This window comes from Notolepis coatsorum (assembly GCF_963971535.1).
Source record: "Notolepis coatsorum genome assembly, chromosome: 1".
NCBI classification, from domain to species: domain Eukaryota; kingdom Metazoa; phylum Chordata; class Actinopteri; order Aulopiformes; family Paralepididae; genus Notolepis; species Notolepis coatsorum.
This window is the reverse complement of record NC_140165.1, coordinates 126,863,204-126,879,448: the sequence shown is the minus strand read 5'-3', so window position 1 is coordinate 126,879,448 and position 16,245 is coordinate 126,863,204. Positions and strand designations below refer to the sequence as shown.

Genomic DNA, 16,245 nt, shown 5'->3' with positions numbered 1-16,245 from the left:
TCATGAGCTTGGGCTTAACCATAAGCTATACAGTCTGCTAGCCAGGGCAGTGTTTCTCAACCTGGGGGGGGCGTAAAAAGATACAAATACATTATCATATTAGTAGTGTTTGGTATACCGGTAGATGCTTTTTTTCCCTTCTTGTGAAATAAGGAATATTTGGAGGTAGCATGGATTGTTTTACATCCACTTGGCGTCTTTCAATGGTGGACATTCATAAAGCTGTCGACCCTTTAGTGTCTTTGAGGAGTCTACAACGCAACACACGCACATAGTGCTTTTCCGCTGTGGTCACAGGCTGCCTGCTGTAACGCGGATGCCTTCTAGCCATTACTGTCCTGTCTGTCCTGGATGGCAAAACTAAATTGAGCAATGACCACTCGTATTCAAGCAAGAAACCAAGGGAAACATACAAGATACAAGAGTTTTATTTGTCACGGCATACAGGTATACAGTGAAATGCGGGGGGTCTTGCCCGCAACGATGTTCATAATACAATAGTAATAATATATAATAAGAATCCAACCAATAGAGCGACATGTGCAATAAACAAGTAAACAAAGTAGGGCATATCGGTATCTGTACATGAGTTATTTACAGAGCATGGTAGGACATGCTAGGTCCTGTGGTAGTGCAGTACACTGTTAGCTACGGATGAGGCACTGGGTCTTTATGTACACTGCTATACAATGCTATATTATACAATCTCAAGCTCTACTATACTATTCTTAAAGTGACCTTTCCTTCTGTAAAGTGTCCAGCAGCATGAGTGTGTGTGTGCTCATGTTAAAGTGGCTGCTAGTGTGTGAGCGTGTGTTGTGTGTGTGTGCTCATGTGTGCTTGTGCGTGGAGAGTTCAGTGTTCAAGGCTCTGATGGCCTGGGGGAAGAAGCTGAGCCGAAGTCTCTCTGTCCTCGTTACTGGTGTTCGCAGTAATGTCATGATGATTGTAAGGACTACGACGTCGCCAGGATGTTGCTACTGTAGCTTGCGCTAATGTTAGTTGCTTGTCGGTGAGGTACGATGTTAGACAGGACGGTAATGGCTAGAGGGCATCCACATAACCGGCCGCCTCTGACCACAGAAGAAGAATTCTCTGTGCACTGAACTCCTAGAGAAACCCTATGATGACATGAATGTCTGCCATTACATAAAAGCAACCCCACCACTTATTAAAAATACCACGTATTTTCTTCCACCAGTCCTGAAGCATACACAAACTCTGAATGTGTGTTTTACAATGCACTGTATCAAACTGCACACTGAAGGCTGTGTCCACCGAGTATCGACTGCGATTTTGTGCGTGTCTGTTGTAGCCGAAGGCGGTGTTTTCTGGAGTACTGACCGTTCCTTGTGTCTCTGTTCCAGCTGGAGTGCTCCGAGGAGCTGGGCGACTTGGTGAAGGCAGCTGATCCTACTCTAGCCCTCAGTGTGTATCTCCGAGCCAATGTCCCCAACAAAGTCATCCAGTGCTTCGCGGAGACCAGCCAGTTCCAGAAGATCGTGCTCTACGCCAAGAAGGTCCCCCTCCCTTTTCCAGCTTAGTCTCTAATGCCTGGAAAGAAAAAAATTGCGGTTTGAAGTGATTTCGATGCATATTTGACGGTATTTGTGGCGCGTGTTTTTCTTGTACTTGTTTCTCTATAGGTGGGCTACACCCCAGACTGGGTGTTTCTATTGAGGAACGTGATGCGGGTCAGTCCTGAGCAAGGTCTGCAGTTCGCTCAGATGCTGGTACAGGATGAGGAGCCGCTGGCTAACATCAACCAGGTAAAACACACACACACCGAGCCTCTCTTCACCGACAGGCGACTCCTACACATACCTTCTCTTCCAGCGCATGAGCCCCCCCGCTCACATGCATTCTCACACACACACACCGAGCCTCTTTTCACTGACGGGCGACTCCTACACATACCTTCTCTTCCAGCGCATGAGCCCCCACTTGGTGCCTAGCGGTAAGCGAGCCTTCCTCTGTGTTATTCCAGATGTGGCAGCAATGCCAGGTATTCGCCGACTTATAGTGACCCCTCCTCCCCCTCATTTCTCAGCTCAGGCTTTAATCTTAATCAGGACGTGACTCGGTAGCCCCCTTTTTCCGTTTCAGTTGTGGCTTGCCCACTTGTCACTGTACCGGAGGGGGGAGGGGGAGCGCCAACATCTGGCCACCAGTTCTATGATGATTCTTAATGGTGTGTGAATAGGTCTCTTCATGGTGGCTAATGAGGCTGGCTGAGTCTATCTATCTACTAGTGTATATATATGTAAACAAACGAACAAACATTCGTATAAACGAATCCAAGAAGGAAATGAGATAAGATATTCCTTTATTGATCTCCTTGGGGAAATTTGGGCATCGTAGCAAGCAGCATGGGGGAGGGGTGAGGTACAGGTATGGGCAGGGTAATAGAAGGGCAGTGGCAGCGCCCAGCTTCCTTCTCATCCTCCTCTCTGCCATCACTTCTAGTTTGAACCAGTTTGACTCCTACCGTGGAGCTAGCCTTTGTTCCTAAGAACTAGTTGAACAGCAGTCTTATGATTCTGTCCCTCTCCTTGTGGTTTGTAGATAGTGGACGTGTTCATGGAGGGCAGTCTGATCCAGCAGTGCACCTCCTTCCTATTGGACGCCCTGAAGAACAACCGCCCAGCCGAGGGACACCTGCAGACACGCCTCCTGGAGATGAACCTAATACACGCCCCTCAGGTAGAAACACCTACAGACACGCCCCTCGGGTAGAAACACCTACAGACACGCCCCTCAGGTAGAAACACCTACAGACACGCCTCCTGCAGATGAACCTCATACACGCCCCTCAGGTAGAAACACCTACAGACACGCCCCTCAGGTAGAAACACCTACAGACACGCCCCTCAGGTAGAAACACCTACAGACACGCCCCTCAGGTAGAAACACCTACAGACACGCCCCTCAGGTAGAAACACCTACAGACACGCCCCTCAGGTAGAAACACCTACAGACACGCCCCTCAGGTAGAAACACCTACAGACAAGCCCATCAGGTAGAAACACCTACAGACACGCCCCTCAGGTAGAAACACCTACAGACACGCCCATCAGGTAGAAACACCTACAGACACGCCCCTCAGGTAGAAACACCTACAGACACGCCCATCAGGTAGAAACACCTACAGACACGCCCATCAGGTAGAAACACCTACAGACACGCCCATCAGGTAGAATCACCTGCAGACACGCCCATCAGGTAGAAACACCTACAGACACGCCCATCAGGTAGAATCACCTGCAGACACGCCCCTCAGGTAGAAACACCTACAGACACGCCTCCTGCAGATGAACCTCATTCACGCCCCTCAGGTAGAAACACCTACAGACACGCCTCCTGGAGATGAACCTCATACACGCCCATCAGGTAGAAACACCTACAGACACGCCCATCAGGTAGAAACACCTACAGACACGCCTCCTGCAGATGAACCTCATACACGCCCCTCAGGTAGAAACACCTACAGACACGCCTCCTGCAGATGAACCTCATACACGCCCCTCAGGTAGAAACACCTGTATACATCTACCTGGATGCTCTTTTTCAGCAATGCTGCTTTTTATATCCATGATCACCTGCTACTGTTATTTTCACCATGTGTTATATTATCCTGTATGCAACAATGTGGCCAATCTTTTGTAACGAACTGTCTCTATATCTGATTGCATTATTAGTGGTTATGTCCTTGACATACTTGTATTTATATGGACATAAATAAATCATTCGAACGTGTGTGTGTGTGTGTGTGTGTGTGTGTTCACCCATTCAGGTAGCAGATGCAATCTTGGGGAACCAGATGTTTACCCACTATGACCGAGCCCACATCGCCCAGCTGTGTGAGAAGGCCGGTCTGCTGCAGAGAGCCCTGGAACATTACACTGACCTGTACGATATCAAGCGAGCCGTGGTGCACACGCATCTGCTCAACCCAGAGGTACGTGTTCATTCATGTTTACCAACGTGACCATCCTCTCCGCAGTTGGCAGATTTGTGCTCTTTTGGTAAGTGATGTGTGAAAGCATGCCCTCTTTCTCTCTGCCCCCCGTCTCCCTCCTGTCTGACTCCTTAACTCTCTCTTTCTCACTCTGCATGCCGTCTCTTGTGTGTCCATCCCTCTGCCTCCTCCTCTTTCTGACTCACTCACTCTTATGCTCTCTTTCTCTCCGTCTCTGTTTCTGTCTCTTCTATTCTCCCTCCCCCCCCCCCCCCCCCCCTCCCCTCTGTGTCTCCCTCTAGTGGCTGGTGAATTTCTTTGGCTCCCTGTCCGTAGAGGACTCCGTAGAGTGTCTAAGGGCCATGCTGTCGGCGAATATCAGACAGAACCTGCAGCTGTGTGTCCAGGTCGCCACCAAGTACCACGAGCAGCTGGGCACACAGACGCTGGTGGAGCTCTTTGAGTCCTTCAAGAGCTATGAGGGTGAGTGAGTGCACCACAGAGGAGAGGGACGATGTGGAGGTATATAGACTCTCTCTCGCCAAAGACATTGTGTCTGTGTGGTGGAACTGTGTCTCATTACGGAACGGGACTCAACAGAGTTCAGATTTACGAGGGTTCTTTAACCACAATACAATGTGATTGTTAATGTTCTGTGATCGTATAGTATTAAAAGAGTCTATTGTATTTGTGATTAGGGATGCTCGATATTGGCTTTTTTACCGATACCGATATTCCGATATTGTCCAACTCTTAATTTTGATACCGATACCGATACCGATATCAACCGATACCGATATATGCAGGGTTTCCCCCCCAAAAAACTGAATAATTTCAGGTAACTAATAATTTCACTGGATGCATTCAAAAGGCTTTCTAAATGTAAGCATTATCTGTGCAAAATATGATAATTAAAAAAGTAAAAATTAACATTACATATCTCTTGTTGTTGAATTAAACCAACATGCATACTTTTGACAATAAATAAAATAAGAATTGGTTATTACTTGCTTGCCTGGGTAAATAAATGTTAAATAAATGAAAAAAGATTTTTTTTTTTTTTTTTATTACCCGATACCGATATTTTCCGATATCACATTTTACTGCCGATATCGGCCGATAATATCGGTCGGCCGATAATATCGGACATCCCTATTTGTGATACGTCACTATATCCCCTGTTGTATTAAATATGGATTGTTTGGTGAAATATGTATTGTTGCCATGGTAACACTGCCACCGCCACTGTGAACGATAGGAAATCAACAAAATAATATTGCTGTTTAATCTAACTATCAAGTTTCAATGTTAGTCATGTTACCATGCTATCTAAGAGAACATATTGTTTACAAGCTTTAACATAACAGCCTACCCTATCTGTATTTCTATTTTTGTGTTTGTTTGAATGGCTTATCTATCAAGATTAACCTCAAAATATGTTTTTTAATCTGGTTTTTTTATGTGATTTCTCCATATTCTGGTAGTTTTCTATATGTGGAGATGATCGATATTTAATACAACACCCCTCTCCTCTCCATCCCCTCCATCCAAGGCTTGTTCTACTTCCTGGGATCGATTGTGAACTTCAGCCAGGAGCCTGACGTCCACTTTAAGTACATCCAGGCTGCCTGCAAGACGGGTCAGATCAAAGAGGTGGAGAGGATCTGTCGAGAGAGCAACTGCTACGACCCCGAGAGGGTCAAGAACTTCCTCAAGGTAAAAGGTTTCTCACGGCTACCAAATAGAATAGATATCAAATGGATGTAGTGTGGCTTCGGTCGTCGCTCCACAATGGTGGAACAAACTTCCCAACACAGTCGGAAACCGAAACCTGACCAATTTTTCCGCTGTTAGTGTTGACTATACATGATTCTTCAATCGATATCTGAAATGAAACAAAATAACTATCATACACTTTGCTACTAAATAATATTCCTTGCCTGTATTACTACCTACTATGCTAATATGTCTTTACTACTATGCACTCAAGACAGTAGCACCCTAGTTCAACACCACTTGATGAACCTTGTTACTCAGCTGATAAGAGTTGTACCCTTCCTGCTGACTTGTTGTACAGAACTTGTACGTCGCTTTGGATAAAAGCGTCAGCTAAATGGAAATGTAGCACAAAGGTCACTTACAAAAGACTACATCACAAAAGGCCTAGCAATCAATCAGACAAAATACCACCTATGTTAAAGGAACACGCCAACATTATGGGAAATGCGCTTATCGTCTTCTCCAGAGTCTGACAAGAAAATGGATACCAATTTCCTCTTGGTGCGTTCAGTAGAAAGCTATCCAACTGCAAACTAGCCTAGCTTAACACAAATTAATGGAAGCGGATACAGATAACTAGATTAGCTGTTGGCCAAACACACCTCTCCCGGAGTTTTAAGCCCTAGTCATATTTTCAAAAAATTCGCCTAAAAGTACATACCCAAGTAAATGGAAGGTCCATTTGCATGTTCTTGGTATCTAGGGACATCTATGGACCTCAGGGAATGTGTTCCCAGTGTCCGAAGTATTGTCTGTTACTAGGCTTGAGTAAATTGTAATGAACCAAAGGGGAATATAAATTATTATAATTTCTTTCATCTTTGACGGTGAATAACACCATGCTAACATTGCTAAACCACTGAGCTCATTCAGCACCTTCTTGAATGAATAAAGGGCAGATGATTTACAGGTTTTTTTGTAGATACAGTATGGAATTTTGCCATCCGTACACATGCCATTTTAAATATGAATATAGAATATCAGGCCTATAAATTACCTTATTATGGCCAAGTCATACATCTATGGATCGGGCCAAATCTCCTCTTTCCAATGGCAGAGTTCAATCTGGATTTAGTACCACCAGGCGCCCGTAACAGGGCAGCAAAGACTGTGAATGAAATGTACTGTAAGTTCAGTTACTTTTTTGAAAAGAAATAAACTACGTTGTATTTTATGGCAATGACATTCAGGTTTGTTCGACCTGTGAGACATAATCACGAAAATAATGCAAACAAAACTATTTCCCGCCAAACTGCTCCAAGTTTGAGAGGGGCTTGCATGAGCTGGGTAGTGTAGTTTTATGAAATTCGAAAACCCATCGAAAGTCCTCTCTCTTAGGACTACAAACACGAATAACGGTGTAATTTCCTTGCGTCTATATCCGCCGGTTTCAGATGCAATGTGCCAAGATCTTTGTGAACTCGGATAGACAAATTCCTGTGCATTCTTGTATTTGTGTGAATAAAGTGAGTCTGATTCATTGCGTTTCTCTCTCCATCCAGGAGGCTAAACTGACGGACCAGCTTCCTCTAATCATCGTCTGTGATCGCTTTGACTTTGTCCACGACCTGGTGCTGTACCTCTACCGCAACACTCTACAGAAGTACATCGAGATCTACGTGCAGAAGGTGAGGTCTTGTCCCGATGCTCTGGTCACATGACCACATACACCTCACTATAGCCCATCTGTTCTCGGATCGGCACGGATCAGATTATCTTGGATATCTTGGATGTTTTGGATTTTAATCTGTAAAACTAAACTTGAATATTGGGTTTGGGAATGTGATTCAGTAAATATACTGTATTGATAATTGTTAATTATGAACAAAATATCAGATCATTTCGAGAAGTTATCATATATTCGATAATCCTGCTTTGTGAAATACTCTCCTGGACTACTGGGTTATCTGTGACATATGGTGAGAACTTCAATTTCTTGAACAAAGTACCTGGTACACGGTTGTGGCAGGAATCAAAACAAACAGAATACCAGCACTCGCAGATCAATAAATCCTATTTATTGTGGGCAGAAAGCAGAACTCGCTTCAGCTAAAAGCCTCAGTAAACCTGATGAAGGCTTTTTTTTTTGGGCTGAAACATGTTTGTTTCCTTGGCCACAATAAATAAGAAGACTATTGATCTGTGAGTGCCGGTGTTCTGTCTGTTTGATATAGCTGTGGCATTTGTCTGTCCACAATACTGCCCTTACCGCTAGAGGCTAGACCAGGGGTGGCCAACCCGCGGCTCGCGAGCCGCATGCGGCTCTTTGCCCGTCAATGTGCGGCTCTTCCATCCATAAAAAAAAAGAAAAAAAAAAAAAAAAAAAAAATTCTTTTATTTTTTACTTTTTTTTTTTTTTTTACTTTTTTTTTTTTATGTCACTCATTCCATAAGGACGTAGAATAAACATTTACAATATTTTTTTAAATTATCCATTTGCATGTTCTTGGTATCTGAATCTAGGGACATATATGGATCAGTGTCAGAAATAGTGTGTCTGTTACTAGGCTTGAGTAAATTGTAATGAACCAAAGGAGAATATCAATTCTATTTAAAAAAAAAAAAATTATCTTTGACTGTAAATAACACCATGCTAAAATTGACCACACCTGAAAAATCTAAGCAAATGAATAAAGGGAAGATGATTAAACAGAAGGTTTTGTAGATACAGTACTGAATTCTGCCATCTTTTTTATAATGTAAATTTCTCCACAATTTTTCATCATATTGCAACACCGTTTTTTGCAAGACGTTCACAGAAAGGTAGAGAAACTAACTGCGTTCTGTTTTATGGCAATAACGTTCAGGTTTGTGGGAGATGATCCCAAAAAATAAGAGAAATTAAAAAGTAAATCCAGAAGTCAGATGATTGACAGGGGCTGGTGTGAGCTGGGTAGGGTAGTTTTTCGAAATTTGAAAGCCCTGAGTCTCTTCCTTCAAAAGACTACACTCACTTTTTGGCTGTGCCACTTCCTCCTGTCAATATGCGCCGGTTTCCGACTCAATGCCCTGAGATTTCTATAATCTTATATTTCACTAATAACAGTTAAAATAATTGGTAAACAAACATAATGCTGAAAATATACACTTTTACTGTATATCTCGGGCTTAAGAGGTTAACCCTGTGAGGCCCAAATTAAAAAGAAATTAGCAACTTCAGAGGCCAGAGGGTGGGACATATAAACACATTTACTATCAAATAGCATTGTGAGGCTGAACAACAGGACCAATTGACTATACATGTGCTTAAAGGGGAACTATCTTATAAATGGCTTTTTTCAGTGTTTACCATTGTTTCTTAGCTATGTGGACTTATATTAATAGGATATATGTCTCTAATTCTCATATTGGCGAATTCTTCCAATTCTCCTCTCACAATATTCACCCTCACTGAACTGAGTCATCTGAAAATGTGCATATCTGTGATGTCAGAGATTTCTCAGCTGCATAATAATGTGGCAGTTGATGTGGCAGTTGGCACCAGGCCACACAGTGGTTGGAGCCCAGCCTCAAAACGGCTTAAGATCTTGAGGTAGAAAAATGCGTTTTTTAGTACTTGATTAGAAATACAAAACAATGCATTTTTTTTTGAAAAAAATCTAGGTGTTCCATAGACTCACAGGAATTGTGTAAAAGTGCCCAAATAGTGAAAGAAATAGTAAAATAGTTTAACATTTTTTAAATATTTTTTTTTTTAAATGGCTAAAAGTGATTTTGTAATTTTGCAACCGTGGGTCTCACAGGGTACTTTTAACCCTGTGAGGCCCAAATAAAAAAGACATTAGCAACTTCAGAGGCCAGAGGGTGAGACCTATAAACACATGAAGGGTGCCGTGACTGGAAAAAAAGGTTGAGAAACGCTGGTATATGGTGTGGCTCTTTGTGGTACCACAGTCATTTTTTTGTGGCTCTTAGTCTCTGACTGGTTGGCCACCCCTGGGCTAGACCGTCTCTGGTAGAGGTGCGGACATTTCTCGATTCTAAGATGCATCGCAATCTTAAAATTGAGGATGTAATATATTATTGAGTATATTATTGAGCTGCATCGTAGAATTTAATCATGGGACGGCTGAATCGTAATCGAATTGTGAGGCCAGTGAAGATTCACAGCTCTAGTCTCCGGTTGTAGTCTGATATTGGGGACATGTCCTATTCTTGTTTCAGGTGAACCCCAGTCGTCTGCCGGTGGTCATCGGTGGTCTGCTGGACGTGGACTGTGCCGAGGACGTCATCAAGAACCTGATCATGGTGGTGAGGGGGCAGTTCTCCACCGATGAACTGGTGGCCGAGGTGGAGAAGAGGAACAGGTACCGTGATGACTTAACGGATACATGTGTTTTTTTTTTTTTTTTTTTTTTTTACATTTAGTCATTTAGCTGACACTTTTATCCAAAGCGACTTACAAATTGTGAACAACAAGTCAGCGGGAGGGGTACATCTCTGGCAGTTAAGAGTCGGTGGCATTGTTCGTCTAATAGTATCTTTTATTTATTTATCTTTTTATTCTTGTACTCATTTGTTGTACTTTTAGTTTTGTAATCTTTTATTATTTTGCTACTTATTCCTCGGGGGTACTTACTTGGCACTGTTGCTTTTCCCTCAGTTCTTATTTTAGCTTATGTTGATGAAGCAAGAATCTTGAGCTTATTCTACTGTTGTACTTGTTGTAAGCCGCTTTGGATAAGAGTGTCTACATTTTTTTTTTTAAATGTAAATGTATTCTGGCCTAGCAAACAATAGTCGTTGGATATAACAACAAAACATGATTCTGGTCCTTCTCCCCAGGTTGAAACTTCTGTTGCCGTGGCTGGAGTCTCGCATTCACGAAGCCTGCGAGGAGCCTGCGACCCACAACGCCCTGGCTAAGATCTACATCGACAGCAACAACACGCCGGAGCGCTTCCTGAAGGAGAACACGTTCTACGACAGTGCTGTGGTGGGGCGCTACTGTGAGAAGAGAGACCCCCACCTGGCCTGCGTGGCTTACGAGAGAGGCCAGTGTGATCTGGACCTCATCAAGGTGCGTGGTGGTTTGAGATTACATTATGTAGTTAGGGCTGCACGATTTTGGGCAATAATCTAATTGCGATTTTTCTGACAGATATTTTTGCGATTGCGATACAATTTGCGATTATAATAATAATAAAAAATAAATAAGCAGCCCCACAGATGTTTATTGTAAAATGCGGCTTGCATCTGGCCTACGCGGTGGGTCTGTTCGGGACACCGAGCCTGAACATTTTTCTTTTTACCTGGGAATCGATACCGGTACCTTTTTTTCTGTACTTTACTCTCCCTCTCTGAAGTCTAAACTTCACAACACAAAATCTAAAACCCCTTACCTCCCTCTCCGAAACCCTTCCTACAACAATAACAACAACTTGCAAAGGAGATCTTGTATCTCAATGGGACTTCCTGGTGAAAAAAAAATTATGCGATTTCTTTTATTTTTTGTGATTTGCTAATTGCATCATTTCAAATTTCGATTTAAAATCGATTAATCGTTCAGCCCTAAGTTACATGCAATTGAAGGTGGCATTTGTCATTATAGAGGCCAAAATGAGTTCTTAACATCTTGTTTCTGATGTAGGTCTGCAATGAGAATTCGCTGTTCAAGAGCGAAGCTCGCTACCTGGTCCGACGGAAAGATCCAGAACTGTGGGCGAATGTTCTAGAGGAGAACAACCCCTTCAGAAGACAGCTCATCGACCAGGTGAGTTCTTGACTTCCTCTCCTTTTTAAGATGGAGACGATGAATGTTGTTTTCCCCAATGTTGTTAACCTGTGTTTATTCTCCCAGGTGGTGCAGACGGCCCTGTCAGAGACACAGGACCCAGAAGAGGTCTCGGTCACAGTCAAGGCTTTCATGACTGCAGACCTGCCCAATGAGCTCATTGAACTGCTGGAGAAGATTGTACTGGATAACTCTGTCTTCAGTGAGCACAGGTAAAGTGTCCTCACTGTTGGCCTTGGCCAGGCCTGTGCCTCTCACAACCTCTGTATAATATCAGTTTCAGTGATGGCCATAATGGAATTCTGCCTTCGCAATCCCTGTCCTATATCTTTCAAGCAATCCATCTCTCGTTTGTGTTCCTCCAGGAACCTCCAGAACCTGCTGATTTTGACGGCCATCAAGGCAGACCGCACCCGTGTGATGGAGTACATCAACAAGCTAGACAACTATGATGCTCCAGACATTGCCAACATCGCCATCAGCAATGAGCTCTTCGAGGAGGCCTTCGCCATCTTCAAGAAGTTTGACGTCAACACCTCAGCCATACAGGTAAACAAAAGTACTGCTGCTTGTTCGTTCACAGTCAAATCAGCGAGAATTTCTGAAGCTTTCCTGTATGATATAACCTGCAAATTAGAACCTTAGTGTAGCATCACTGTTTTGTGAGTTCTAAGAGATGACACGATGTAACTCCCCCCTCTCTGCCCCTGCCAGGTGTTGATAGAACACATAGGGAACTTAGACCGGGCCTATGAGTTTGCAGAACGCTGTAACGAGCCAGCGGTGTGGAGCCAGCTGGCCAGAGCCCAGCTCCAGAGAGACCTAGTCAAGGAAGCCATTGACTCCTACATCAAGGCTGACGACCCCTCTGCATACATGGAGGTGGTCAACGCTGCCAGCAAGAACAGTAAGTCTTTCCATTGACACCATAGTATATTGTACACAAAATGGCTGTATTGACTGCATCAGGCTGACGTCATGCTTAAACAGGGTATCGGTATCCGGTATTCCAAGAGCCACATGTAGCTCCTTGACTTTAGATTTTGATGATTGAGCCTAATGGAGAAGAAAACATTAGCATTTTTACATTTGGACCAAAGTAAGGGTTCATTAAAAGTAAGGGACCAAGTCTACACTGTTCATTAAAAGTAAGGGTTCAAGTCTACACTGTTCATTAAAAGTAAGGGTCCAAGTCGACACTGTTCATTAAAAGTAAGGGTGCAAGTCTACACTGGTTAGTAAAAGTAAGGGTTTGGAGCAATGCTCAACTTTTAGTACCGATGCTACAGAAGTGATCTGTCCATCCTTTAGTATGATCCATATTCAGCTTCACTGCATGTGTGTGTTGCAGATAACTGGGAGGACCTGGTTAAGTTCCTCCAGATGGCTCGTAAGAAGGCCAGGGAGTCGTATGTGGAGACGGAGCTCATCTTTGCTCTGGCTAAAACCAACCGTCTGGCCGAGCTGGAGGAGTTTGTCAGTGGGCCCAACAATGCTCACATACAGCAGGTAGGAACAACCAAATCATAATTGCGGTCGTTGCATAACTCACTGCTCAAATACAATCGGTTGCTTATACTCTTATATACTCCTTGGGTGTGTAAATGTTTTTCTTTTGTCACGATGCTACTGCTTCATAATAATGGTGTATGCATTTCCTTACATCTCTATATCCTTCCTCTCCATGTATCTGTCCTTAAGGTGGGAGACAGGTGTTATGAGGAGGGTATGTACGATGCAGCCAAGCTCCTGTATAACAACGTGTCGAACTTCGCCCGCTTGGCATCCACATTGGTCCACCTAGGAGAGTACCAGGCGGCTGTAGACGGCGCCAGGAAAGCCAACAGCACGCGGACATGGAAGGAGGTACCTGGAGCGCAAAGCAAATCTATATTAATCAGTTTACCTCTGATCATTATGTCTCGGTCTAGTTGGTTAGAATTCTCATTAAGAAATTGGAGTGCAACTAAATAATTTTTTTTGTAACAGTTTTTGGGTAAGATAAATTAAGTAGTCGGTGTAATTAACCAACATGTTTAAATACACATTGAGTAACCCCCCCCCTCTCTTTCTCTCTCAGGTGTGTTTCGCTTGTGTGGAAGGCGAGGAGTTTCGCCTGGCCCAGATCTGTGGCCTCCACATAGTGATCCACGCCGACGAGCTGGAGGACCTGATCAGCTACTACCAGGACCGGGGCTACTTCGAGGAGCTGATCGCCCTGCTGGAGGCCGCCCTGGGGCTGGAGAGGGCCCACATGGGCATGTTCACTGAGCTGGCCATCCTCTACTCCAAGTTCAAACCCCAGAAGATGAGGGAGCACCTGGAACTCTTCTGGTCCAGAGTCAACATCCCCAAGGTAGAGAGTGGGATGTTACGTGGGAAACTAGGGCTCCCCTTATAGCTCTATGACGACACTGACTCATCCTCTTCTTATACCTATATGACGACACTGACTCATCCTCTTCTCATAGCTTTATGACGACACTGACTCATCCTCTTCTTATAGCTTTATGACGACACTGACTCATCCTCTTCTTATACCTATATGACGACACTGACTCATCCTCTTCTTATAGCTTTATGACGACACTGACTCATCCTCTTATTATAGCTCTATGACGACACTGACTCATTCTCTTCTTATAGCTCTATGACGACACTGACTCATTCTCTTCTTATAGCTCTATGACAACACTGACCCATCCTCTTCTTATTATTGTAGACCTGTACACATGTGTGCTGCGGCTAAATTAATGGAAAGACGACTCCTTTTTAGATCGATGAATATTTGTGAAAACCTGCGATGCCAGAGAAGTGCACATCATTTTCAATTAACTTGATTTGACAGAAATCATCAAATGACCCACTGACCAGAAATGTCTTGAATGAATGGTTAACTAACTGGCTATGAGGGGACGGGAAAAGTGTGAAAGATAATAATACAAATGTCCCTCTCCTGTGGTTTGCTGTTCAGGTCCTACGTGCAGCTGAACAGTCTCACTTGTGGGGGGAGCTGGTTTTCCTTTATGATAAATATGAAGAGTTCGACAACGCCGTCCTCACCATGATGTCACATCCTACAGACGCGTGGAAGGAAGGACCGTTCAAAGATATCATTGCTAAGGTAACGTGTCGAGCTCAAACAAAAGAATATATTAGCTTTTTTTTTTTTAAGTCTGTTTGTTTTACAGGGCAAAATTATTCAAGAAATACTATATTCTTATCAATTAAGAATATACTCATTCCAGCACTCAAAAGCACTGTTGCATCACAAAGAACCAGCGTCGCCTATCGATATGAAAAGCATACTGTGTAACACAGCATGGAAGTGGTGACTAGAGTGACTGATGGATGACTTCTGTTCTCTCCATATCATGCCTGGTTGTGTGTCTCTCTCTCTCTCGCTCTCGCTCTCGCTCTCTCTCTCTCTGCAGGTTGCTAATGTGGAGTTGTACTATAAATCCCTTTCCTTCTATCTGGACTTCAAACCTCTGTTGCTGAACGACCTGCTGGCCATCCTGTCGCCGCGGTTGGACCACAGCCGAGCCGTCAACTTCTTCAGCAAGGTAATCGGTTGGGTCGGCACGTCCAGCGAGTGTAGGCCGCGACGTGCATACTAATCATATTTTATGACTAGTGTACTGATTTTAAGTGAGATGGCATTGGCTTGTGCTTTGTTCATTCAGGTTAATCAGCTGAAGTTGGTGAAGCCTTACCTGAGATCTGTGCAGAGCCACAACAACAAGGGGGTCAACGAGGCCCTGAACAACCTGCTGACGGATGAAGAAGACTACCAGGTCCATCTCTCTGACATCCTCTTACCGCTGTTGATATAATAATAATAATAATTAACTTTATTTGTATAGCACCTTTCATACAAAAATTGCAGCTCAGGAAAAAAGACGGGCACAAAATAAGCACATAAAGTGCAGACATATAAAATCACAGTTTTTCACATTAGGATCTAACATCCCAATAGGTCACCTTGTTTATGGTTTGTTTCAGTTTTAAAAATAGACGATAATAAAAAGGGTAGAATAGACGGAGTAAAATAGTGCAATAGTGCAGTGCAATAAAATGGTAGAATAGAATGGACAGACTAAAATTATGCAAAGTGCAGTGCAATAAAATAGTTCTGAATAAAAGAGTAAAATAGTGCAATCTACAGTACAATCAGCAGCAGAGTGTATTAAAAGGCTATGGTGAAGAGGTACATTTATAGCTTCCCTAATGTCCATAGGTAGTGTATAGATATGATGGTCATAATGGATCATTAGTTCTCAAAACCATTATTCAAAACCAAGGACCCCCCCCCCAAATTGACATGTAATGGGACCCCCATTTGATAGGATTTAGTTTCGAGGTCCCAAATCTGAGAAGGTAGTAGTTGTTGTTAGATGTGATTTAGTCTAGACTTCCATAACTATATAATGTACATAGGTGGGGGAGATAACAGAGACGAGTCATTCTTATTTTCTCTCATTGGGCTATCCTTTTAGTGAATAGGTACACCCAACAAATATTAGTCATTATTAGCCGAGGACCCCCTGGAACCCCCTCAAGTGCCCTTGGTCGTGCCCCTGACCCCACTTTTAGCCCCTTCTCACCGGCAGTGCTCCGTGTCAGTTCCCAAACCTAATCTTGAACCGGCCGGTGCATTCAGACCGTAAATAATTAGTTCGGAACCTGAAAAGTCGGTTCTCAGCTGGAACTGAAAAATGGTTGGTTTTCCCTTGCGAACCGTGACATCATTAATGGGCGTGTCATATTCTAG

General features: G+C 43.5%; 1 protein-coding gene across 1 annotated transcript in view; it reads left to right on the top strand.

Moving 5' to 3' along the window:
• The window catches only part of cltcl1 (clathrin, heavy chain-like 1), a 61,600-nt gene that overhangs the window by 35,973 nt on the left and 9,382 nt on the right, over window positions 1-16,245 (top strand). Inside the window, exons 9-27 of the mRNA XM_084327369.1 lie at window positions 1,368-1,520; window positions 1,647-1,769; window positions 2,566-2,703; window positions 3,794-3,958; window positions 4,261-4,441; window positions 5,511-5,674; window positions 7,240-7,365; window positions 9,902-10,044; window positions 10,523-10,757; window positions 11,328-11,450; window positions 11,538-11,683; window positions 11,837-12,020; window positions 12,186-12,378; window positions 12,823-12,980; window positions 13,173-13,337; window positions 13,552-13,827; window positions 14,446-14,595; window positions 14,906-15,037; window positions 15,158-15,268. Of these exons, the coding sequence (XP_084183495.1) occupies window positions 1,368-1,520; window positions 1,647-1,769; window positions 2,566-2,703; window positions 3,794-3,958; window positions 4,261-4,441; window positions 5,511-5,674; window positions 7,240-7,365; window positions 9,902-10,044; window positions 10,523-10,757; window positions 11,328-11,450; window positions 11,538-11,683; window positions 11,837-12,020; window positions 12,186-12,378; window positions 12,823-12,980; window positions 13,173-13,337; window positions 13,552-13,827; window positions 14,446-14,595; window positions 14,906-15,037; window positions 15,158-15,268 (3,066 nt within the window). The remainder of the gene's footprint in view (window positions 1-1,367; window positions 1,521-1,646; window positions 1,770-2,565; window positions 2,704-3,793; window positions 3,959-4,260; window positions 4,442-5,510; window positions 5,675-7,239; window positions 7,366-9,901; window positions 10,045-10,522; window positions 10,758-11,327; window positions 11,451-11,537; window positions 11,684-11,836; window positions 12,021-12,185; window positions 12,379-12,822; window positions 12,981-13,172; window positions 13,338-13,551; window positions 13,828-14,445; window positions 14,596-14,905; window positions 15,038-15,157; window positions 15,269-16,245) is intronic.